Raw genomic sequence first — 24,664 nt, 5'->3', positions numbered from 1 at the left:
TCGGCCCCTTCCTGTGCGGTCTCCTTCCTCTCGTGAGCCCCCGGGGAGGGAGGCTGCGGACAGGGGTGTGGCTGCACACAGTAGGTAACGGTGGAGGCTCTCAGAAAGTCCCCGGCCCCAGAAGTCCAAGTACAGATCCACGGTCTCCACAGACACGTACCGAAACGGATATTTAACCAACTGGGTAAACAAAGCTACTCTAAATCTACTTTTACTTGTTCATAAATACTGTGATTTATATAAGAACCCTAAACGTTTTTCTTACCTTAAAAAAAAAAAAAATCATCCCAAAACTTCAAGTGCAATTTATTTCAGGACTAGCTTTGTTTTTGTTTTGTTCTGAAGGTTTTTAACAAGTTTTGCATCCGGGGGTCCGTTATCAGAACACGGCGCAGCTCCGCCTCCTAGAACACACACACATCACAGAGGGACAGACCTGTTTCCAGGCAAACCCGCTCTTTCCACCACACTCTGTGGCCACGCAGGCCCAGGCTGCCCATCCTGCGCGGGGCTGTCTTCATCGGGAGTGGCCACTTGCCCGGGACTTGGGATGTTTCAGAATGGTGGTGTGAAAAGGAAAAACAGAAATGTCTTCGAATTCCTAAGCTATTAACACTATTCACGAAAATTCTGAGGGAAATGAACGCAGCTTTGCATATTATGTTCTAGAAATATCATTAAGCAAAACTGTGCTCTTGGTAACCTTATGCAGACTTGAGTTTGTGCTTTGAAATCTTTCGAAGGAACCCACTTTCCTTGGGTCGCAGGTTTTTTTAGGTCTGGCAAGCCAGTATTCCAGGCTCCCAAGCTCCTCGGTTTACAATGGTTTCTACCTTCTAAGGGCAGCTGGCCTAGTCTGATAACGAGGACTTTTACTTTCGGGCGGCGGGGGGGCGGGGGGGGGGGGGGGGGGCCCCCGAACCTCCTCCAGCTGCAAAGCTGGCTCCTTCGCTCAGCGACATGGCCAAGACCTGGCGTTTGACCCAGACTCTGGCTTAATGCACTCTGGGACCTCGGACAATTCCTAGGCTTCCCTAGGGCTCCCTGGATTCTGTGTTCCCTCTCCCCAACCCAGAAGGGGGGGTCAGACTGTCCCCTCTTGTAGTCACATACGACAGCCACTGTCCTTTACTTCAGGGTGAGGTCCCTTCTGTCTCCCACGGGATTCCCCTGGGGTCCTGGATCCGCCGTGCATAGTAGCACGGACTCCTGTCCCTGGGCCACCTCTCCCATCAGGGACTTAGAGGACCAAAGATCCTGTGAGCCCAAGACCCATGGCCAAGCAGTCACTGTCACTGCAAGACAGAGCTGTCCTTAGCACCCAGGTCACGACTCAAGCTGTAAGGGAGGTCAAGGCTGAGCTTGTGCCGTGGTTCGGGACTCTACAACAGAAAAGCTCACTTTGCTCCTTTCAGACTCGAGTTCCAGATGCTACCTGCCTCTCTCTCCTCCCTCCTGTCCATTGCCTTCCCCTTCCTCACCGTGTGTCTCTTCCCAGAAGACCCTCCTGTGCTATGTACGCAACATGATTCCCACAGCAGCAGCCCCCAGCACCTCCCGCCTAGGATCACAGTTGCCAAGATTCTCACTTCCTGTCCCGGAGAAGCCCCTGTAAAACCGGCCTAACGCACCCACCCACGGTCACTGGGAAGTCACCGTAGGGCTCGGCACCAGCCACGCCCGGTCCCGTGCAGGGCGCTTCAATCCACACCGTCACCTGGGAGGGGACCCACCTGGAATCCGCGTCCCCCCAGAGAAATATCACAACTGCGACGTGGAAAGAGACCGAAGGGCCTAAGAACGCCCGCTCGCGAGCGGCAGCGGGGGCTCGGCCCCCAGGACCCGGCACACACCAGAACCTCAGCCGGGCGCCTCCGCAGCGCCGGCGCAGCAGCTCGAGGGGGACGGGCCGTGCCCACGCGTGTCACCCACCGGCTACGCGCCGGTGCCCCGCCTCACCCTTCGGCAGCCACGTCCCCCTCCCGGGGCCTCGGAAGGGAGGCAGCCAGGCTCAAGGCCGACCACCATCACGAGCACGCCCTGCGGTCCGTCTGGAGACGGAGCTCGAAGGCGCAAGCATCTCAGGGCCACGCCGTCAGGATGGACACGTGCTCGCGGGTGAAGTGCGAGCGGACTTACAAGATCTCCCCGTATCAAAGCACGTCTCCTCCCTCTTCGGCCCCACCCGAAGGCCACGGCCGATACGAATGCAGAGTCAGTCTCGCGGGTGGCGCAGGTCCATGCAGACTACTTGGCAGCCCCGGGCATGAGGACGGAAAACAAGCGCCGGGGGCCCTGGTCTTACAGCCGCGAGCCCACCTCCCCTGCACGACCGGTAACGTCGGGTAACCTACACAGCGGAGCAGAAGCAGGATCCGCCCCGGGAGGGTCTACCGGGGAAGCAGGGGGCCTTGAAGGCCGAGGGCGGCAGGGGACGAAGCGTTCTGAGCACTGGCTCTGCTGGAAGCAGACGAGCCTTCAGCTTTGCCCTTCGGGTTTTCTAGAACTGCGGGCGGCATCACAGCCACGCTGCTGCCACCTGGTGGCCAGGGCCCCAAGCGCCTGAGCTCCGTGCCTCTGGCCCTAGGTGTGCCCTGTAGCGTGCGCCACCAGAGCCCCCAGACCTGGCGTCCCCAGCACAGCGCAGGGACCCAGTCAAATGACAATCTCGATGAAAGCGGCAGAGATGGACAACAGCCTTAAACGGGAAGACATGGGAGTGAGGTTTTTAAGCAACTGTGTGCCCAAATGTCCACCCTGCCACTGTCCCTATGGTCCCCTAGGAAGGTCTCAAGCTGCCACCACACAGCAGTATGACGCCGACAGGCCCGGGGGGAGTGGGGGCAGCTGGGGTTTTGACCTTCTGCACCGAGAACCGGTGTCCTCCAAAACGCCTCTCGGAAACTCCAGACGTGTGCAAATTGTGGACTCTTCCTCTCCTCACCCACCTCTTTCCTCACCGGCTCTGGCTCTCACTCAGGCTGGATCCAAGCAGATCTGGATCCCCGAATATGCAAAATACGGGTCTAGCTGCCACGCGTCCTCTGAGGTCGTCACCTACCTCACGGAGCCATCCCCAGCTGCCCTACCCGGAAATATCCACCTCCCTCCGGTGAACGAATAAGTACTTGACTTTGCCATTATCTTCGGTATCACCCGAGTCCCTCCCTGTATTATAACGAGTGAAGGAAGACACTTTAAAGGCACCGCCCAGAGGCCAGCCTGGTGCTTTGCACACAGTAGGTACGCGGTGCCTAGGAGCGTCAACAGAAAAAAGGGAAACAGACCCTGTAAAGCCAGGCGCAGGTGAAACCCTAGCAAATCGCAGCCAGTCTGGGATCCGCCAGCGGGGACTTGGGGTCCCAAGACTCCTCCCTTAGAGCCCAGCCGAGCCCAGCCGAGCGCAGCCCAGGGGAAGCGCTTTTCAACCCCTGGGTTCCAAGCCGGCATGCTGCTCTCAAAATGGCCTCGTGAGCAAGCCATCCCAGGTTATTCCGGCCTAGAGATTAAAGGTCATCTCCGTGCACACTGGTTTCTCGGGAACATGGTCCCCTTACTAGACAAGCGTGGGAAAAAAGACACAGAGAAAACGTAAGAGGCCCTAAGATTCAGGAATGACGCCCAGTAGCAGGAGCAGAGTCCGTGTGACCTGCACGTCTGGGCAGATCCCACAGGCGTATGTGCCCTCCGCTCCTCTGGAAAAGCCACCTGCTCCTTCCCACCCCATCCAGAACTTAGACCAGTGCCCGGCACCCTGCTGACCCGGAGCACTGCCGATGGGCTCGGTCACCAGGAAGGCAGCGAGCCCTCACCTCGGGAGAAGGCTTTAGGAACTTGCACGCCGGGGACCACGCAGCCAAAGGACGATGCGTCACCAGGAGCTGGCTAGGCCCGGAAGAAAACACCACAACGGAGTGTGCTTCCTGGGGCGGCTGGATCTCCGCGAATCTGCCCCCTGCGGCCCGCCTAGAATTGCCAGAGCGAGGAAAGTCTGGTGCTCGGCTGATGACCCAGGCGGTTCGACGGCTTCCCAAGTCACCACAGCACTACCGCAAGCCCACACGTCAACGAATGTCCCAGATCGAAGGGGGAGGTGGGCGCGCTGTAACCAGACGAATCACATTCCTGACGCTCCCCTTCCACCTCTTCCTCCGAGCCTACACCTGGGTGGTCGCTCAGGACCCTGCTCGAAACAGGTCTGATGAGCCCACACACCGCGCCCGCCCCGCAGGGCTTCATGCACCCATCAGAAACCATCTGGAAAGATGTGCCTGCACCCATGGGAGGGTCCACTTCCCCCCCTCCACCGCCCCCATCTCTAACCTACAGATAGAGAACGTCAAAGATCACAGCTGGAAATGACCTTGGAGACCATTCAAATCCCACTTCCGGCCCCCTTTTCCCACTTTCCGGATGGACGGCTTCGAGGGGCGACAGGAAGTCCCAGATGGTAGCAGCAGCGGAGCTGGGCCAGGAGCACAGGTGCCGCGACGTCTGCACTCCATCCTGCCTCACGCCCTGGGGCCAGGGGACCAGCAGCCGTTGCATGGGGGGGGGGGGGGGGACTGTCCCTGTGCAGCTGGAAGCTGCAATTCTGACTGGTCGCGGGGCCACCACAGCCTGTCAGAGGAGGCTGTCCTGTGTGACTACGGTGTCTCTGTGTCCCCGCCGTGCGGGGCACCACAGCCCCATTCCTGCTTGGGAGGAGCATGGCCTGTCCTAACCGAACGCATTTTTGTTTTAAATTCTGGAAATGAAACATCTGGCACCTGCTCCTTCCTCGTGGCTTTGACAGTGGTTTTTCCCTTCTTTTGAAAGAGTCAGTCAATAGAGAGGCAGGCAGAACGGCCCCCATTCTCAGCAACAGCAGCCTCAGGCCTGCTGCTTCAGCCCCGGGGCGGAGGGGGGTGGCCTGTGGATCGTCCCTACTGGCACCAGCAGGTGGCTCCATGCGGGCTGCAAGGTCACAACCGGGATGGAAGTGTGGGAACTCCCATCTGACCGGCCCTGCTCCAGGGTCTCCTCTGGGGACCATTCAGTGCAGAACCCTAGTCCCACGGGGGCCGCATCAACCACGCAGACGCCGGGGGCTGGTCTCGCGTGGTTAGGACGTGCTGTCCCCCGAAGCGCGCTGGGAAGGGCTCACCGTCTGAGATCCCTGCCGGGCGCCCGGGTCACGAAGAGGGAGTCAGCCACCTGGTGGTCTCCTTCCCAGCCCCGGTCTCTAGTCCCTTCTACGCCCCACCTCCTGGAAAGTCCTGGCCACACCTCCGCCCGCTTTCCTTCGTGCCTCAGACGCCGCTGGTCCCAACGCCGGGACCTCCAAGGAGCCCACGCGCGGCCTCACGAGACACGCCGTTCGGTGTTTCCTGCTGGCCACACCTCAGGTGTTCTGTCCCCGGGCGACCCCGCGGGACAGACGGTCCACCCCGGGCTCTCATCTCTGTTCCGCAGCCAAAACGTTCCCTTCTTCGATGCTCTGCAGCTGCAGCCTCTGACTCGCCGGAGTCCTGCTGCCTCGGCGGCCCCCGAAGCCGGCCCCCGGGACGGTCCGCGCGGCCGCCAGGACCCCTGGCAAAGCCTCCTCCCCGAACAGGTTGATTTTGGCTTCGGCCTCGATGACTCTGGCCAAGCTGGCTGCGTAACTGTCCAGGGACTCGTGCACTTCGGCTTTCACGTGCAAAATAGGGTTCCTGGCAGCATCTGAGGGAGAAGCAGAGACACTGTCAGCGGAGGGCTGGGACCGAGGGCTAGCGGGAATATTCCGGCTGACGCCTCACCACCGAGGGGGTTGAGGGCATGGCTTTTGCGGTCAGATTCCCCGGGGCCGAAATCCTCGACTCCCCATTTACTAGCAGGGGACGCCTGGAAGTATCCCAACCGACGCTTCCCCATCTGTAGCGAGAAGGCCCCGGCGCCCCCCTCCAGGAGGTTTCTGCGGTCGGTGAACAGGTCCTCCTGAGATGTTCGGGTCTGGCCCGTGAGAAAGGCTTGATAAATACTCCCGGGTGAGGGTGTTCAAAATTCTCCATCTCTGAACGAGTTCTCTGGTGTTCCAGCTCCCGAGGACCACACAACGTCTACGCTACAAACTTCCATGATCCTGAGCGTGGGCTCTCTCCCGGCCACACAGGCTCAGACCCCCCCCCCCCGAGCCTTCGGGTCGGAAGGAACACAGAGGTCCGCACGCCCCACCCGGGATCAGGACCCCCGACAACTAGAAACAGAGAGAGGGGAGTCTGCGACGTCACGCCCAGCGCCGCTCATCACCACTGCCCTCACTGACAGCTTTCCCGACGGTGCGTCTCCTACCCCTCATGCTCTTCCGGAGAGGAGGCGACATCCAGCCGTCACCCCGCCTCAGGGAGTCTGCAGCCGGACACAAGAATGGAGCGGAGAGTGGGGGGGCACACATCGCCTCTCCCTGCCCCTCTCACTCGCGACCCGAGGGCGGCCCTGTTCCTCCCTGCCGGCAGACGGGCCCTCAGAACCGCCATCCCCACTAAGTGGGTCTGAAGGGGCCAGACTGGCCCCCGTGGGCGGGGCGGTCTGGGGGGGGAGGGTGGGGGGAGTCCTTCATGCTTTGGTTCCGGGCTAATATATCACAGAGCCCATGAGGCTGCGGGCCGTCCTCTGTTCCTGAGTCTACTCTGCCGGCAGAGTGGCCCATCTGCCTCCTGAGCTCTGCGACCGCCCCAGTCGGGCAGGAGTCAGGGAGGGGGGCAGGAGAAGAGGTGGGATTCCTACGATCCTAAAGCTCTGACGGGACCCATGTCGACGGCCACAGTCCGCGGTCCCGACCCCGACTCTCCCACATCCCACCCAGTGGTTCTGACGGCCGCCCTCGCGTGCGGGGATCCAGACGACAGGGTCTTACGTCGTGGGCGGTCTGGATGGTCCCCTGTCGCTCTTCTAACACGCTTGTCCGGATGGGAAACCAGACCCTACGTCCCGGAGGCGACAAGGACACGCGGGAGACGGAATGCGGGAGCCCACTCCCCTCACGGGCTCATGCGCCCTCATCGACTCCAGAGATGACAGATGGTCGAGGCGACAGCCTCTGCTCGGGGGGGGGGGGGGGGGGAGCACTCGTGGGGCCACTGCTTCCATTTTCCCCGTGAGGAAGCGGAGGCTCAGAGAGGGCAAGTTCAGATTTATCCCCACACCGCGTCCGCAAAGGGGACAGACTGTGGAGGGCTCAGAAAGTTTTCTCCAGTCCGGCGGCTTCCCGAGGGAGGAGACGGGAATCAGGATGGGGGCTGTGCGTGCGCGTGCGCATCTATCTAGAGTCCGACAGCCCCACCTTCCCAGCCCGGGGGCCGCATGCCCCAACAAGGGGAGGCCTGGGGACAAGTGAGGCCGGCAGGGTCGGGAGCGGTCACGGTGGCCGGCGCAGCGGGGAGCCCTGGAACGCTGGGGGTGCGAGCGGGGCTGAGCCAAGGAATCTTCCCCGGATCCTTTCCCTCTGCTGCCCCCCACCCGCCCCGCCCCGGGCTGTCCCAAAGCAGTGAGCCACAGACCAACCTTTCATCTGTTCCACTTCATCCTCAAATGTCACCGAGCTCCTCCTCTTGGGGGGGCAAGTACAGTGGGAGGGAGGGTTGTCATCCGACGTGTAGTCCTCGAGCAGCATCACATCTGTCCCTGAAACCAAGGGTGGATTGTGCACACGGAACCAGGGGTGCGAGGTCCTCCTCGCCGCCTCCTTCTCTACCTCTCTCGCCTCCTCGTCCCCACATATTCAATCCCACCAACAGGTGCGACCATGGCCCCACAGCATGTGCAGGTGCCCGAGGGACACCGTGTGCATGGTGTCATCCCGGGGAGTCTGCAGCGGGCCCGTGGGGCTGCCCGCCCCCCCCCACACACACTGTGAAGTCGGCCGGGCCTGAGAGGGAGGGGCGGGGGCAGGGCTCGGTGCGGGGCAGGGCCCTCGGAGCTCTGTGGTCTGAGGATCCTTCTTACAGTCTGAATTCCCGTCACTGTTAAAATATGTTGTGCTAAATCAACATTTCAAACCGGAAAAGGTAGAGTTCTTTGAGGATCAAAAAAGAATTGAAAAATATACCCCCTAAAAGAGCGGGGAAACAAAGGCAGGGAGGCAGGGGGTCATACTAGAGAGGGCTGGGCTGAGCCGGGACCCTGGCCTGACACCGTCCCCCAGCCTCGTTCCATCCCGGTCCCCAGCTTTCAATCCTTCAAGGCCTCAGTGCTGGGGAAACAAGGGAGACAGGGCAGCCCCGGGGTCCTCCTGCTGTTTCAGAGCAAGCCGCAGAGGCGTCACCGCCTGGCCTCCAGAAAGATCATGCCCTGGGGAGTCAGAGCACCAGTTTGCGCTCCACGCGGACCTAGCATCTCGGGCAGGTGGCCGAATCCCTCAGCGTCCTCAAGGCTGCGACGCGGGGATGGTAGTTGGGTCCACCTCACGGCCTGGCTGAGGACCGTGAGCTGAGGCGTGGAAAGATGCGGCACAGCGCTCGGCACACGGCAGGAGCTAATCGGGGAGGCACGACTACAGCCGATAAACGGCGGGGCTGGAAGTCACACACGCCCGGGTCCGTGTGACGGCCCAGGCCATGCCCCTTCTCCGGCTATGACGCCTATGCCTTCTGCCTGGCCACCTCCTTGCTCTTCGGGGTTCAACGTCACTCTCCGAGAAGCTGCTCTAATTCTCCCTTCCAAAGCTGCCCTCACAGTTATAATCTTTAATAGCAGAATTACTGAAAGCACGTGGGATGACGGGCCGTCCTCCCAGGTCCGCAGAAAGTTCCAGGAGTACAGCTCACCACTGGATCTCTGGAACCTAGTACAGAGTCTGGCCAGAGCGAGGGCTGGGCACGTAAACATTTGTTGAATGAATGGATCTCACACTGCCTCCGGATCCCTGCTGGTCGTCTGCGAACGGGCAAAGAGCCTGGGGAGTGACCCACAGACCTTCCCTTCCTTCAAATCACACGAGGGACGCAGGGCAAGAGGAGACGGTGTGACGGTGGTTCAACCCACTGGCTGACGGGTGAAAGAACATTCTCAGAGAATATTCTGCCTCCAGCGAAAACTGTCCGCGCCAGAAGGCCTGGTCTCGGTCCCTGCCCACGGCCCACCCCAGCGTCGAGGTCCCAGGCTGAGGCGGGGGGAGACTCAGGTCAAGGCAGAGAGGAGTTTTCACAAGCTCCGGGCAGCGGGGATGGAGCAACCCCCCCCCACTGCCCAGCTCCCTGCGCCTCATTCCAGCTCAGCCCCACTCCCTACGGCCCAGCTCGTGGGCACAGGCCCCAGGACAGGGAGCAGACGCCTCTGCCCGCTGCCTCTCACCAGGGCCTGGTGAGGTGCCCAGCGGCATGCTAGGCGGACTTCCTGAAGGAGGAGCTCGGCCCGCAGGGTCCCCTGGGGACAGCCACGGGGGACGGGGAGCATCTGTGCCGGGGACGTGTCCCTTCGGGGAGACCGAGTTTCTCAAAGGCAGGGCACAAAGCAGGCCAGGGTGGTGAGCCAGGGATGTGGCCTCAGGGGAGCTGCCGTGATGGGGGCCAGCTACCCCCAGTTCACAGCCGGGGCGCTCCAAGGCTCAGAGATTAAGCAACTTGCCCCAGATGGCACAGCTCAGAAAAGGCCAACGAGACACTGAACACCAGGCGGCTGGACCCCAGAGCCCGTGGCGGCCGAGGGTGTCACACTCAGGGTAACAACTCACGGGCACGCGGCACTTCAGCTTCTCAGAGGGGTTCGCTTCGTTTGGATCTCACAACAACCCCATGTGGCAGAGAGAAGAGGAAGGGAAATCCCAGTTTGATACGGGCGGAAACCGAGGCCCGGAGACGCTGGCGAGCTCAAAGCCGCAACCAGAAAGGCACCTGCGTGGGGAGGTCCCTCCCGCCGGCTCCTAAGCGGGCCCCGGGGCGTGTGACGCGTGGGAGGCTTACCTGAGTCCTGGGAGCAGCTGAAGCCGGTGTCCCCGGTGCTGCTGCTGTTCCCCAGGGGCTGTCCGCCTGCCATGAGCGCCGTGAGGTGTGGGGACAGGCCCAGGTCTGGAAGGCAGAGTCGGCGCCGTCAGCACGGTCCAGGTCCCGCCGGGGCAGGCCCCGTCCCTCCCACTCCAGCGGTCCCCACCGGCCCCCCCTCCTGCTCTCCTGTCCCCTCTGTCACTCGCAAGCCGCGCCGTCAACCCACCGCAAGACGGGGAGCCCCCGGCCGCCCTCTCCCCCTCTGCCCCTCGTTCCTGCCCCGGGGGCGTGGCTCCCCCAAAGAGGAAGCTCTCCCAACAACGACACACCCCGACAAGGCGGGTGGCAGGGAGAGCGCGAGGCAGCGGTCTTGGGAGACCATCTTCCGGTTAAACGCGCAACGCGGACGCGCCGCGACCTCCTGAGGTCCGAGCGGCAGAGGGGAATCTGCGTTCCGGAGGCGTGAAGCGCCAAGCGGGAGAGAGTGCCCGCCAACGGGAAGGTGCCGACGAGGACCGCGGGCCGGACCCAGGGAGCGGAGGCCGGCGGCGGGGGAGGCCTGGGGGGAGGCCGGTTCTCGCACTGGGCCCGGAAGCTGAGGAACCGGAGGCCAGGAGCCCCCGCGGCAGGTGGGGCCGGAGGGAAAGTGTCTCTGGGCAGGGGCGGGTCCCCTCCTCCGGCTCCGCCCAACCCGGACGCCTCGCCGGCAGGACGGCGAGAGGAGCAGGCCCGGGACGGGCCGAGGCATCACCGGAGAAAGCGAGAACGCGATGCCAGGCTGCGGAGCTAACAGTGGGACCCCCGCCCCTCAGCTCGCTCAGCAGGAGAGGGAGGACCCTCCCCGGGGGGCCGAGCGCCTCCTGCTCCCGATGCGGGGCCTCCACCCGAGCCCAGGGCCTCGTCACTGGACACTCCAGGAGAGGCCCCAGCTTGAGAGAAGGAGAAGAAGGAATACGGGAGGGAGAAGGGAAAGAAACAGATCTCAGCGGAGACCGTGGAGGGAGCTTAAGAAAACAAAGAATTCTGCGCGGGTTAGAACACGGGGAGAATGACGACTCCAGGAACAGAAGAGCCGGACGCTCCGGAGACCACGGAGGTCACGAGAAGGAGCTCTTAGCAATTAACAAGGCAGCACACAAAGTCAAAGTCCTCTGGCCTCGCGAGGAACACCTACAGCCTAGCAGGCCGAAGAGACCGCCGCCACCCACCCCCACGGTCCCCTTACAGACAGGAGACGGCTCGGATCTTTACTGGCTCCGACCTTTACTTCCGTCCTGAGTTTTCAGAGGGTGCGAGGTGATGGAGAAAGCGCTTTCCTGCCTTCCCTGGAGCTAAGGAGGACACGACTGGGGGGGGGGGGGGAGCGGGGGCTTCTCTCAGGACCACCCCTTCACGAACTCGGGAACCACACTGGTGCAGAGGGCCCTGCTGGGTGCTGCAGTAGAGATGGGCACCAGAGGAGGTTCCAGACATGTTGGTCCCGTCCAGGGCCCCAACCTCAGAATGTGGCCATGTCTCTCAGGGAGGGGCCCGTGGGGGACAGTCTACTGCCAAGTGGGCTGGCCGAGGCCGCGGTGGGGTTTGGACACCATCTCTGAGGCTGTGGTGAAAGCCGGAACATGCCCTGGTCTCCGGCAGTGTGAGGAGTCACGGGGGCCAGACCGCCGTGGCTGGGCTGACCGCCTGTGAGCGAGCAGCAGCCAGGTGGCCCCGCAAACGGAGAGGAACAAGACAGACCCTCCAGACCTCTGTTGCTCCTTTGGAAGGGGTCTTACCCCCCTCTTTCCCTCTGCTACCACCGAGCTCAGCACTCCCGGAGGTGAGGGAGGTGGCCCAGAACACAGGCTCCAGGGACGGAAAGCGGATTGGGGTTCAGGAGTCTGGGCGGATGCAACCCAGGCCCACAGGGGGTGTCAGAGGAGGGTCCGCGCTCCCTGGCTCGGCCAGAGGGACCGAGGCCCAGAGGTGGAGGCCGGGCCTCCCTCTTTGGCCCAGAAGGGCGTTGGGCATTCCCGGGGCGGGCGGGGCTTGGAGCAAGGGCAGCCGAGTTCTGCTCCGCGTCCAACACTCAGGAGCTGGGGAAGGCCAAGTACACAGAGCCCATCGGCCCACACACTCTGCAACCCAAAAGCCTCCCACGAGACTGCTCGTCCCTCAGCGAGGAGGCGGCCACCAGCTGCCACGAACCTGCCCACCAAACCACAGCGGGCGTCCCGGCGTTCTCCCGGCCCCACGGCCTCTGCCGACACCACCACGGGCGACCTGCGTGGAAAATGCTGGCCCAAATCCGATGTTTGTTTTGGTGCTGGCTACCCTCTCCTCCTCTATTCTCTTCCCTCTTTCTCTTTCCCCACTCTTCGCTTCAATGGAGGGCAAAACATACACTTTTTGCCTAAAAGAGGAGTGATTTCACCAAATCTGAGTAAGTTACTTGGAGAAATGAAGCCAGACCGTGAATGGAGTCCTGGCTCACAAGTCGTACTTGACAACAGGGACTTGCAGGGGCAGGCGATGGGCATTTCGGTGGTTACAATACTGGGGTTCGGAAAGGCTCTTCTCCTCTGCTCAGAATGAAAACTCCCTCTCTTGATCTCAGGGTCATGAATTCAAGCACCATGTTGGGCGTGGAGCCTACTTACAAAAAAAAAGGAGAAAAAGAAGAAGAAAAAGCCCCCGACTTCCTTCCTCTCTCAAGAAGTAACACTCCATCAGCCCACAAAAGAAATCAGTGATGTTGGTTTCTTACCGCCTCGTGGAAAAGATCTCCCAACAATACTACCGCTGAGTACGCACAACCCTGGGGAATTCGTTCTTGAGAGGGAAGGTGGAAGGCCTCTCTATTCCACGAACAGGAACCTTTCTCTCGAGCGGTCTGAGCTGCCCAAAGTCACCCAGAAAAAGAAGAGAACTGTAACCTGAACTAGCTTTTCCCAGTCGATCCAAGCGCCCTCAAATCTCTCTTCCAACGGCTCATCCGGGTGATAATCTCCCTCAAACATGGCCCTAAAAATCCGGCTACTTCCCCATCGGAACAACACGGTAATAACCGCTGGAGGCAAGATCCACCAGTGGATGCTAAAAATAGTGGGTGAAGGCTGAGGGAGAGACAAGGTATTTGCAGGGCCTCGAAGGCTCTCCCCCAGTGTATTTCTTAATTACAGTGGAAAAAACAGTGACTTTACGACAGAGAAACCTGGCAGACGCCTCCTGAACTGTGCGGACTCAGTGTGTTCCCCCCAAAATTCATACACTGAAGCCCTAACCCCGGTATGATGGTATCCAGAAGTAGGGCCTTCAGGAGGTAATCCGGAGCAGATGAGGTCATGAGGGTGGGGGCCTCCTAAGAAGAGACCACAGGCCTTGCCCTGTCCCATCTCCCCATATCCACGTGAGGATGCAGCAAGGGGACAGCTAGGAAGAGTGGTCTCACCGGGCTCCAACCACGTGGCACCTTGATCTCAGACTTCCAGTCGCCCAAAATGTGAGAAATACAGGTCTATGGTTTAAGCCCCCTAGTCTATGGTGTTTGGTGATAGCAGCCTGAGCCAAGGCATCAACCGAGACGTCAAGGCAACCTAAACCAGTAATAAGACAGAATGACATATGTGCCTCTGATGTGATCACGGAGAAGACCACAGCACCCCCCCACCCCCGGCATTCCTGCCAAAGACGTAGAACCTCATTCTAATCCTGACAACACATCAGCTGAACACAAACCAAGGGCATCCTAAAAACCCCCTTAGCAGTACTCTAAAAAAGTGCCAATGTCACAGAAGACAAGGGAAGAACAAAGACTTGTCAAAGCTTCAAGAGGACAAAGGGAGCCATGACCTGATCGCGATCCGGATCCTGGACCAGCAAAAGGACCTGACTGGGGACACGGGGGAAATCTGCCTCAAGCAGTGCATAGTTAACAGCACTGCCCCAATGTTAATATCTTGGTTTGGTAACTGCTATGATTCGGCCAGATGTGAACGCCAGGAGGAGCGGGGTGGGTGGGAAGTCTCTGTCCTCTCTTCCCAGCTCTTCTCCAAGTCTACAATTATTTCCAAATAAAAAGGGCTAAAAAAAAAAAAATCTATCCCTCCCTAGAGCGAGTCCTCTGGGTCTCACCAAAGGTGAGAGGATCACCTCCAGAAGCTTGTTAGCTCCCAGATCAGTTACCGGATGGAGCAGCTTTACACACAGGGGACAGTGCCATTTCAAGGCGGCAGGGCGGAGGGCTGGGGTTTGGCGCCGACACACGTGAATTACTGGCACCGGCAGGAGGAAACCGCTGACCAGCATGAGAGGCCCGAGGAGGAGCGCGATGGGGGAGGAGGAGCTGAGGAAGGGAGGAGGAGTGCGATGGGGGGGAGGAGCGTGATGGGGGGTGAAGAGCGCGATGGGGGGGAGGAGCACGATCGGGGGAGGAGGAGCACGATCGGGGAGGAGGAGCACGATCGGGGAGGAGGAGCACGATCGGGGAGGAGGAGCCGAGGAGGGGCGGGGGTGCCTGAAGGTGGACTCTGCTTTACAGAACACCGACACGAAGGGACTGGCCAACAGCGGAGGGGACCCCGGTCCAACGCTTGGGTTCTTTTGTCTGTAGAAAGGCCAGCGTGCCGTGGCTGGGGACACCAAAAACGGACTTCTGAACTCTGGTGTCCCCTGCCGAAAGCCGCCTGGGAATCACGGGGGACGCGCCGGGACGTTCCTCCCCCGACGCACACCGTGCTTGGAGCCTCGAGGCCGCCGTCGGTCTGAGAGCTCACCCGTCAACACGGCAGAGGGCCTCCCCCTCCCCGCAAGTCCCCAGGTTACCTGTGATCCTGTTGGAAATGCTGAAGAGCCTGGAAGTCCTCTGCCGCTGCACGAACGGCTCCCGGTAATACCGATCCCCAAAGCACATGCCCAGCAGCTCCTTGCGAACCGTCTTGTTCCAGAGCCCATAGATCAGGGGGTGGCAGATGGCACTGGTAAAGGACAGCCACGTGGCCCAGGTCTCTAGGGTCGGGGAGACGTAGTTCTTCCCCCAGAGGGCCTCAGAGGTGATGACAACCATGTAGGGGCCCCAGGTGACCATGAAGGCACCGACGACCACCAGGATGGTGATGAGGGCTTTGCACTGGTTGGCCGAATAGACCACGCCCTGAAAGGCGTTCCTCCTACTGCCGGAGGAGGAGGTGGAGGTGCTGGAGTTCTTCCTCCCATCCCTCTGGGGGTCCTCCTCCACGATGACCACGGTGCCACAGTGCACCTTGCGCGCCTTGACCCTGGCCACGCGGAAGATAAAGCCATAGCACACCAGCATGACCAGAAAGGGGAAGAGGGCACACCAGATCTGCCAGAAGGCGGTATAGCCGGGCTCCCGGTGCCACGCAGCCACACACATCCACTTGAACTCGTCAAACTCCACCGACGACCAACCAAAGAGAGGCGGCAGGCAGCCGATGAGGGAGTGAAGCCATATGTAGACGAGCGCCATCACGGCGCGGTTCCCCGTGATCTTCATGGGGTACACCATGGGGTACAGGACAGCATAGTAGCTAGGGAAAGGACGGAGGGGGCGAGAGAGAGGAGTCAAAATAGAGAAAACGCACCCGAACGGGCACCCCGTGCTCTCCGAGGTAGGGAGCTTTGTTGAATTTCTCCATCCAACCCAGTCACGGGGCTCCGAAGACGGTCCCTTCTCCCAACTCTTCCCGGACAAGTCACAGACTCTGCCGTGTTACCCCGCTTTGTAGGACCCGTCATCAGCCAGGAGCTGGAGGCCAGGATGAACCCAGGGCTCAGGCGGTCCTGTTTCCGAGTCACGATGCCAGAGCCCAATCATATTCGGGGCTGTGGGTCATCTCGGGGCACCTACAGGAGTCCTAAGGGATCGTGCATGAAGCCAGATCACTTCTGTGGTGCTGACATCAACCGGAGATTGATTCGTTTCCAGAGGGTCATGAAAAAGCCAGAACAATATTGACGGACTAGGGGGTTCATTCAATCGATGGACATTTACTGAAGGCCTTCTGAACGCCTGTGCTACGTACAGGAAAGGCAGTGAGAAGACGTGGCGAGAGACAGACACGTGGGCAGAGTATGCGTCCGGGGTGTAAGAGCTAAATGGAATCCTCACCAACGACTGCTTGACGCGGTGGGTGTTATCATCCCCCTCATTTGCCAGACGAGGGCACTAAGGCAGAGGAAGAATAAGCAGCCTGCCCAAGATAAGGGGAAGAAACAAGACGTAAACCCAGACGATCTGGCCCCACAGCCCCCAGTGACACGCCAGCGACTCCTCGCAAACCGTCTTGTCCCAGAGTCTGCACAACAGGGGTGATTTTTAACCCCTCGGCCCTGAGCAGAGGAGGGAGGCCTGGAGGGCTCCAGGTTCACACTGGCGGGGCACCTGTTCCAGAAGGCGGGTCAGCCCAGGCTTCCTGCGGGAGACGCACATACACCTAGGTCTTAAGAGATCGGAGGCACTGGCCCAGGAGTCGCTGAGGAGGAAGGCAGCTCTGGGGTGCGGGGAGGTGTGAGCCAGCACCCGCCCCGTGGGGAACCTGCACGGAGCTCAGCACCGCACGGAGCCGCCGGGGGGGGGGGGGGGGCGGGGGGGAAGCCAGGGAGGATTTAGATCATGGGGTTGAAAGCAAACCACACCCTCCCCACCCAGACATTTTATCCAAAGGAAATGCTGTTTAATGAATACTAGGGTTTCCCCATGAGGGCAGCCTGTGGAAAAGACAGGGGTGGCCACGCTGATGCCACCTGGTACAGACAGGATGGCAGAAAACGAACGGGGCCAAGGATCCCACATCTCCCGTCCTGAGTCACCCCGGGGCACCAGCAGCGCAGGGACAGGGCCCATGGCCTGACTGCCACATGCTGCTTGCCCACCCTCTTGGAGGGAAGGCTTCCCCCATCGACACCCTTTGTGAAAGACTTTCCCTTTTTTAAAAATTTTTTTAAACGTTTATTTATATTTGAGAGAGAGAGAGTGCGCGCGCAGGAGGGGCAGAGAGAGAGGGAGACACAGAATCCGAAGCAGGATCCAGGCCCCGAGCTGTCAGCACAGAGGCCGACGCGGGGCTCGAACCCACGAACCATGAGATCATGACCTGAGCCAAAGTCAGACGCTTAACCCACTGAGCCACCCAGGTGTCCCTGCTTCTCTATTCTTAATAGGCCAAAAAAAAAATTGGGGGGCACCTGGGTAACTCAAGTCAGTTGGGTGTCCGACGTCAGCTCAGGTCATGATCTCACCGTTCATGAGTTCGAGCCCCGTGTCGGGCTCTGTGTTCTCAGCTCAGAGACTGGAGCCTGCTTCGGATTCTGTGTCTCCCTCTCTCTGCCCCTGCCCCGCTCATGCTCTGTCTCTCTCTCTCTCAAAAATAAATAAACATTGGGGCGCCTGGGTGGCGCAGTCGGTTAAGCGTCCGACTTCAGCCAGGTCACGATCTCGCAGTCCCTGAGTTCGAGCCCCGCGTCAGGCTCTGGGCTGATGGCTCAGAGCCTGGAGCCTGTTTCCGATTCTGTGTCTCCCTCTCTCTCTGCCCCTCCCCCGTTCATGCTCTGTCTCTCTCTGTCCCAAAAATAAATAAACGTTGGAAAAAAAATTTTTAAAAAAATAAATAAATAAATAAACATTAAAAAATAAAATTAAAAAAAAAAGATTTTTAAATAATCTCTACACCCCACATGAGACTTGAACTCACAACCCTGATATCAAGAGTTGCATGCTCCACCGACTGAGCCAGCCAGGCGCCCCTGAAGGGCCTTCCTAACCGGAGGTGAGCCAGGAGCTGCTGATGTCCGGCTGCACGCTCCCCGGGTGTGGGATCTGAAAAGAGGATCTCGCGGGGACCCTGGGACGGGTCACGGCTATCTATTATTGCACGTGGCCTGGGATGAAATAATCAGTGTCTTACGCTGGTACCTGGGTTTGCACCTTGCAAAGTCCGAGCAGCCCAGGGAAAGAAGCATGCCTTTGGAGCTGGGATCCCTGGGTCCAGAGGGCAGCTCTCCCATCTACAAGCTGTGTGACCTTGGGTGGCCTTCATCTGTAACGTGGGAAGCACAGAAGCCCTGGCCCCAAGAGCTCAGGGGCCAGACTGAGGGAAAGGCCTGCGTCGTGCCTCTTCACATGGCAGGGGCAGAGCTTGGTCTCTGCCTGTCCACCGACCTTTCCCCCTTCCTTCCTGGAAACGGGAACCCAGATCGTTCGTGCTGCTCCCAACTGCTATGACTAAACGGGGACACTGGGCCCTTCTGAGTCCCGAGAGATGAATCGGGCCATTCTGGTGGTCTCCTACCTCTTGCCAAGTCATGGCCGAGACACTGACCTGTGTGGCACCATCCCAGCCAACGAAACGTGAGGGGGTCTGCTAGGATGGGATTGAGGGCTGCTTAGGAGGTTTCCTTCACTCTTAAAAAGAAACAAGGCAGAGATTTCTATTTTTCTCTGCCCTTTTAAACCGTGTGCAGGCTCTCTGACCTCAAGACACCCCAGGGGCAGCAGCGCAGCAAAGCCGGGCCAGGGGATGTTAACTGCCCCCGGCTCCTTTGACCAGCCCTGTTCTGGTGGTTGTAAAAATAATTACAATTAATAAGCAGTCCTCCACACATAATCCTTCTGGCTCTGCTCAACATCCAGGTATTATTATTATTTTATGGCAAGACTCCTCCTTTTCTATAATAAATGGGATTTGTTTCACCCGCTGACTAAGGTCCCGGCCACGAGCAATTCCAGTGGGATGTGACCATAACCTCTCCCAGCTGAGCCCCGAGTCCCACCGGGATGCTGGGGGCCGGAGGCCGGCTCCCGAGGGGTCAGTCTCCCAGAGTCAGAGAGGCCGCCACGGGCCAGGGTGCTGCCCAGTTACCCTCCATTTCATTTTTTGTAAAACTTACATATGATGAAACGCACAAATCTACGGCTCTATCAAGATACAGGACATCCCCCATCTGCCCAAGGAAAGACACGGATTTTGTAGGTTTGAAACCTCATGTTTTAAACTTAGCCTCATTGAGGCCTGCTGCAGGTTCAAAGGAAAATACAGAACGACAGCAGCTCCCTGTGTCCCTGCACGTCATTAGAGGACCGAACAGAGGGGCTTCTTTTGCCTTCCGTGCTCTTAACTGGCTTCTGAAGCTCTGTCTTTTCCCCAGCAGCTCATTTTCAGGCATGAGCCCAAGCACGACCCCAGGTCCCAGAAGAGCCTCCCACGACCTCTCGTGTAACCGAGAAGTCATTACGCACACAGGGGCTCCGACGCTTAGCTGTCCTGCTGCAAGACCGGCCCCTAAGATAGCGACGTCGGTCCGTGTGGCTAAGACGCCTCCACCGCAAACAGGACGGAGCCGAGGTCGACTCCAGCCACCTCGGGGACAGTGCGCTACCACGGACGGACGCTCTCCCGGTGGCACTGGTGACCCTGCACCGTAACCACCCGTCCCCCAGAGCCAGCCGCTTTCCCTCACCGAGCCCCGTTTTCGGAGCCGGGGCCGCGTCCACCCGCACGTGCCGCAAAAACCCGATGAGCTGCCGGGTTAAGCGACCACGTCACACCCTCACTCGGGGTACAGTTCTCCCCGGGTCACATGACGTTCCCCACGTGGCCGGTTTCGGACACCGACATTCCCACCGAATCTCCCTCCAGTCAGCCATTCTTCTTACGCGGTCTGTTCTCTTTTGGCTCATCTGCCAACTTAGTTTGCGGAGTTCTCTAGCTGGGGTTCTTGCTGGGGACGACGTGTCCCCCCGGGGACGCGTGGCGATATCTGGAGACATTCTGGGTGGTCACAACTGGGGAGGAGCCACCGGCATCTAGTGAGCAGAGGCCAGGGGTGCTGCCCAGGACGGCCCCCCGTCCCCACAAAGTGTGACCCAACCCAGAACGTCAGCAGTGCCAGCTTGAGAAACCCTGGGCCAAACTAGCCGCTTGCTGGACTTGATGGGTGGCTCCCTCTGAGTCCCGCCTTCGCCTCCTCGGAACCCGACGAGCTGCCTACCAGCCACGTGAGCTTGGGCAGGTTCACAAAGCCTCACTCTGCCCACCTGCAGAATGGGAGCCAGCCCCCAGTTGCAAGGATTTGCTGGGAGGACTGTGTATTAGCAGCAACCCCTTTCAGTGGAGGTCACGACACCTGCCCCGGCGGGTTCTCCGCTTCCACTTTCCTTTTTTTTTTTTTTTTTAACACTTACTCATTTTTGAGAGACAGAGAGAGACAGAGCACAAGTGGGGGAGGGGCAGAGAGAGAGGGAGACACAGAATCCGAAGCGGGATCCAGGCTCCGAGCTGTCAGCACAGAGCCCAACTCAGGGCTCGAACTCACAAGCCACGGGATCATGACCTGAGCCGAAGTCAGACGCTTAACTGACTGAACCACCCAGGCGCCCCCCCCACTCCTTCCACTTTCTTAGAGTGTTTCCGGCTCTCTCCTCTAGTCCTGTTCTCTGTTCTTCTTCCCTCCTGTCCTACTGCTGTTTTTTCTCTCTCCCTCATCCTCCCTCCCTCCCCCTCCACGTCTCTCTCTCTCTCTCTTTCTCACACACACACGCACACACACACAGAGTTGCATCTTTAGGTTTCCAATAGACTGGGACAAACATGTGACCTCCAAAATTAGCAAGATAGAGTAAAATTAATGTACTAAAACGAAGCAGGCAGAAGGAGTATATTATGTCACTTAGAAGGGCCAGATCACGTAAACGGGCCCAGTCAATTTGTATCTTTACGCCACATGACCAATAATAAACGACCAATAAAAAGTAAATTGCATCTGCCACCAAGTTACTTGAAAACACGATGACAGCGGACGGTAGGCTGTAATCACCAGAACCGGCCAAGACCCTGCCTGGCTGCACCTCCTGGTGGGGAGGTAACGGTCACCGAGGGGAGGCACAGGTCCCTTCTGGACAGCCTCTGTCACGGGGTGGTGTGGAGTCAGGCCGCGTGGATCAAAGCTCCAGCGGGTAAATGTGACACGTGTGTGTCACCGTGTTTCCAGCCACCACCAACAGCCGGTGAGGGTCTCCAGCCACAGAGGATGCACGCCCACACCTCCCCCCCCGCCCCCCGCCCCGGGCTCCTCCTCCCCGCTTGAGGCCCCGCCCAGCACTACCGCCTACTCCATGGTCCTTCCCCTCCCCTCCGCTGTGAGTTCCTCTGCTCATCTGTTCATCTTAGTCATGCATTCCCCGCACTACCTGCTGGAGGCTGTTCCTTCCATCGAAGGGTCTTTCCCAGCTCTTCCAGGCCTGTGCCATCCTACTCGCGGTTAGGACTTACTCAAGTGGCACCTCTTCCGGGGAGCCCTCCAGGCCCTGCCACCCCAGGCAGGACTGGGGCCGCGCTAGTTCCCTATGCTTTGTGTCCACACCCACCCTCGCTGGCAGGCCTCTGCCGCCTACGTGTGAACACGTGGGCAAGGTCTGGGTGCTGTGCCCGCTGGTATCCTGCCGCCCTAAGGACCAGGCCCAGAGCCGTTCCTACGTGGCCATCCGGCCAGCACCCCCACGGGAGAGAATAAGGCACCAAACTGGGCAACGCAACTGAGTCTCCCCCACCTGGCCCCGCCCAGCGGGCACGATTTCCCAAACATCCATATACAGACGGCTCCAAGAGAGGCACTTAAAAACCAGTTCCCCAGGGGGGCTCAGCCCCTTAAGCAATGGGTTCAGCTCTTGGTTCGCACGGTTCCTGAGATCCAGCCCCACCTTGGGCTCTGTACTGACACCATGAAGCCTACTTATGATTCTCTCTCCCTCTCTCTCTGCCCCTCCCCTGCTCTCTCTCCCTCTAAATAGATAAACTTAAAAAAAACATCCTCAGCTCTCCTCTAGCGGTTTGCCTTCACCCCATGTCCCACAGGACCCAGGGCCCAGGAAAGGAAATTCAAAGAACAGTAATTTGGGGGCGCCGGGGTGGCTCAGTCCGTTAAAACTCTTGATTTTGTCTCAGGGCATGATCTCACGGTGGTTGGTGAGTTCAAGCCCCAAATTAGGCTCTGTGCTGTCCGCCCAGAGCCTACTTAAGATTTTTCTCTCTCACACAAATAAACATTTAAAAAATCAACAATTTTTTAAAAACATGGAAATTGGAACAATGGCGAGATCCAATGTGTCCCCACTGCCAACAAAGTTTCAATTACTTTTTTTTTTTTAATGTTTTATTTATTTTGACACAGAGAGAGCGGGGAGCGGCAGAGAGAGAGGGAGACACAGAATCTGAAGCAGGCTCCAGGCTCCGAGCTGTCGGCACAGAGCCTGACGCGGGGCTCGAATTCACGGACCGCGAGATCGTGACCTGGCCGAAGTCGGACGCTCAACCGACTGAGCCACCCAGGCGTCCCCCAATTACTTTTTTTACTGTTACATAATCAGTCTTGATAGGATGCCAACGAACAGCTACTGGAGTAAAAGTCTACCCAGTCTTCTGGAAAACAACCTGCCTTTTACACATGAAGAATCGCGAACGTGTGTTTCTTCTTACCAAAACCACAATTTCACCACACACACGTTCCTCCAAGTAGGAAGCTACAAAGGGACTGTAAAAATAAATTCTACCTCCATGGGATGGCATAATATGGAACCATTAAAAATCATGTTCTTCTGATACATGAATTTAGCAAAGTTGCAGGATACAAAATCAATGTACAGAAATCAGTTGCATTCTTATACACTAATAATGAAGCAACAGAAAGACAAATAAAGAAACTGATCCCATTCATAACTGCACCAAGAAGCATAAAATACCTAGGAATAAATCTAACCAAAGATGTAAAAGATCTGTATGCTGAAAACTATAGAAAGCTTAGGAAGGAAATTGAAGACGATATAAAAAGTTGGAAAAACATTCCGTGCTCATGGATTGGAAGAATAAATATTGTCAAAATGTCAATACTACCCAAAGCTATCTACACATTCAACGCAATCCCAATCAAAATTGCACCAGCATTCTTCTCGAAACTAGAACAAGCAATCCTAAAATTCGTATGGAACCACAAAAGGCCCCGAATAGCCAAAGTAATTTTGAAGAAGAAGACCAAAGCAGGAGGCATCACAATCCCAGACTTTAGCCTCTACTACAAAGCTGTCATCATCAAGACAGCATGGTATTGGCACAAAAACAGACACATAGACCAATGGAATAGAATAGAAACCCCAGAACTACACCCACAAACGTATGGCCAACTAATCTTTGACAAAGCAGGAAAGAACATCCAATGAAAAAAAGACAGTCTTCTTAACAAATGGTGCTGGGAGAACTGGACAGCAACATGCAGAAGATTGAAACTAGACCACTTTGTCACACCATTCACAAAAATAAACTCAAAATGGATAAAGGACCTGAATGTGAGACAGGAAACCATCCAAACCCTAGAGGAGAAAGCAGGAAAAGACCTCTGTGACCTCAGCCGTAGCAATTCCTTACTTGACACATCCCCAAAGGCAAGGGAATTAAAAACAAAAATGAACTACGGGGACCTTATGAAGATAAAAAGCTTCTGCACAGCAAAGGAAACAATCAACAAAACTAAAAGGCAACCAACGGAATGGGAAAAGATCTTTGCAAATGACATATCAAAGAGCTAGTATCCAAAATCTATAAAGAGCTCACCAAACTCCACACCCAAAAAACAATTAACCCAGTGAAGAAATGGGCAGAAAACATGAATAGACACTTCTCAAAAGAAGACATCCAGATGGCCACCAGGCACATGAAAAGATGCTCAACATCGCTCCTCATCAGGGAAATACAAATCAAAACCGCACTCAGATATCACCTCATGCCAGTCAGAGTGGCCAAAATGAACAAATCAGGAGAATATAGATGCTGGCGAGGATGTGGAGAAACGGGAACCCTCTTGCACTGTTGGTGGGAATGCAAATTGGTGCAGCCACTCTGGAAAACAGTGTGGAGGTTCCTCAGAAAATTAAAAACAGACCTACCCTATGACCCAGCAATAGCACTGGTAGGAATTTACCCAAGGGATACAGGAGTGCTGATGCATAGGGGCACTTGTACCCCAATGTTCATAGCAGCACTCTCAACAAGAGCCAAATTATGGAAAGAGCCTAAATGTCCATCAACTGATGAATGGATAAAGAAATTGTGGTTCATATACACTATGGAATACTACGTGGCAATGAGAAAGAACGAAATATGGCCCTTTGTAGCAACGTGGATGGAACTGGAGAGTGTGATGCTAAGTGACATAAGCCATACAGAGAAAGACAGATACCATATGGTTTCACTCTTATGTGGATCCTGAGAAACTTAATAGAAACCCATGGGGGAGGGGAAGGGGAAAAAAATGAGGTTAGAGTGGAAGAGAGCCAAAGCGTAAGAGACTCTTAAAAACTGAGGACAAACAGGGGGTTGGTCGGGGGTGGGAGGGAGGGGAGGGTGGGTGATGGGTATTGAGGAGGGCACCTTTTGGGATGAGCACTGGGTGTTGTATGGAAACCAATCTGACAATAAACTTCATATATTGAAAAAAAAAAAAAAATCATGTTCTTAAAGGGCACGTGACAACCGCCGGAGGAAGGAAATGCTCCCCATCACTTGTTAAGTAAAACAGCAGCTCACAAAAACCACATGGGCCACAAAGCCTATTTAAAAAATGTACTGTTAAAAAAAAAATGTACTGTATGCAACCAAAAATTACTGGGGGCAAATATACTAAGAATGAAACAGTGGTGAGACTGTGGACATTTCTTATTTTATTCTTTACATTTTCTG

The 24,664-nt window shown here is 57.5% G+C and overlaps 1 protein-coding gene across 13 annotated transcripts in view; it reads right to left on the bottom strand.

Annotated features, from left to right (window-relative positions):
- GPR161 (G protein-coupled receptor 161) overlaps positions 1–24,664 on the bottom strand; it is a 64,956-nt gene that overhangs the window by 9,496 nt on the left and 30,796 nt on the right. For 12 of the 13 annotated variants that reach the window (XR_005783597.1, XR_005783596.1, XR_005783606.1 and 9 more), the window contains 4 exons: positions 14,745–15,469; positions 9,921–10,025; positions 7,525–7,644; positions 4,770–5,703 (listed from right to left, as the gene is read on the bottom strand). Coding sequence is in view for 1 of the 13 variants with exons in the window: in XM_040451756.1 (XP_040307690.1) it covers positions 5,438–5,703; positions 7,525–7,644; positions 9,921–10,025; positions 14,745–15,469 (1,216 nt within the window). In the remaining 12 variants the exon portion in view is untranslated. Of the gene's footprint in view, positions 1–4,380; positions 5,704–7,524; positions 7,645–9,920; positions 10,026–14,744; positions 15,470–24,664 lie in introns of those variants that run through there. The other variant, XM_040451756.1, reaches the window with a different exon arrangement.

The sequence above is a fragment of the Herpailurus yagouaroundi genome, unplaced genomic scaffold, assembly GCF_014898765.1.
Source record: "Herpailurus yagouaroundi ecotype Mexico unplaced genomic scaffold, PumYag 205, whole genome shotgun sequence".
NCBI lineage: Eukaryota > Metazoa > Chordata > Mammalia > Carnivora > Felidae > Herpailurus > Herpailurus yagouaroundi.
The sequence above is the reverse complement of the archived record's forward strand: the minus strand, read 5'-3'. Positions and strand labels throughout refer to the sequence as shown.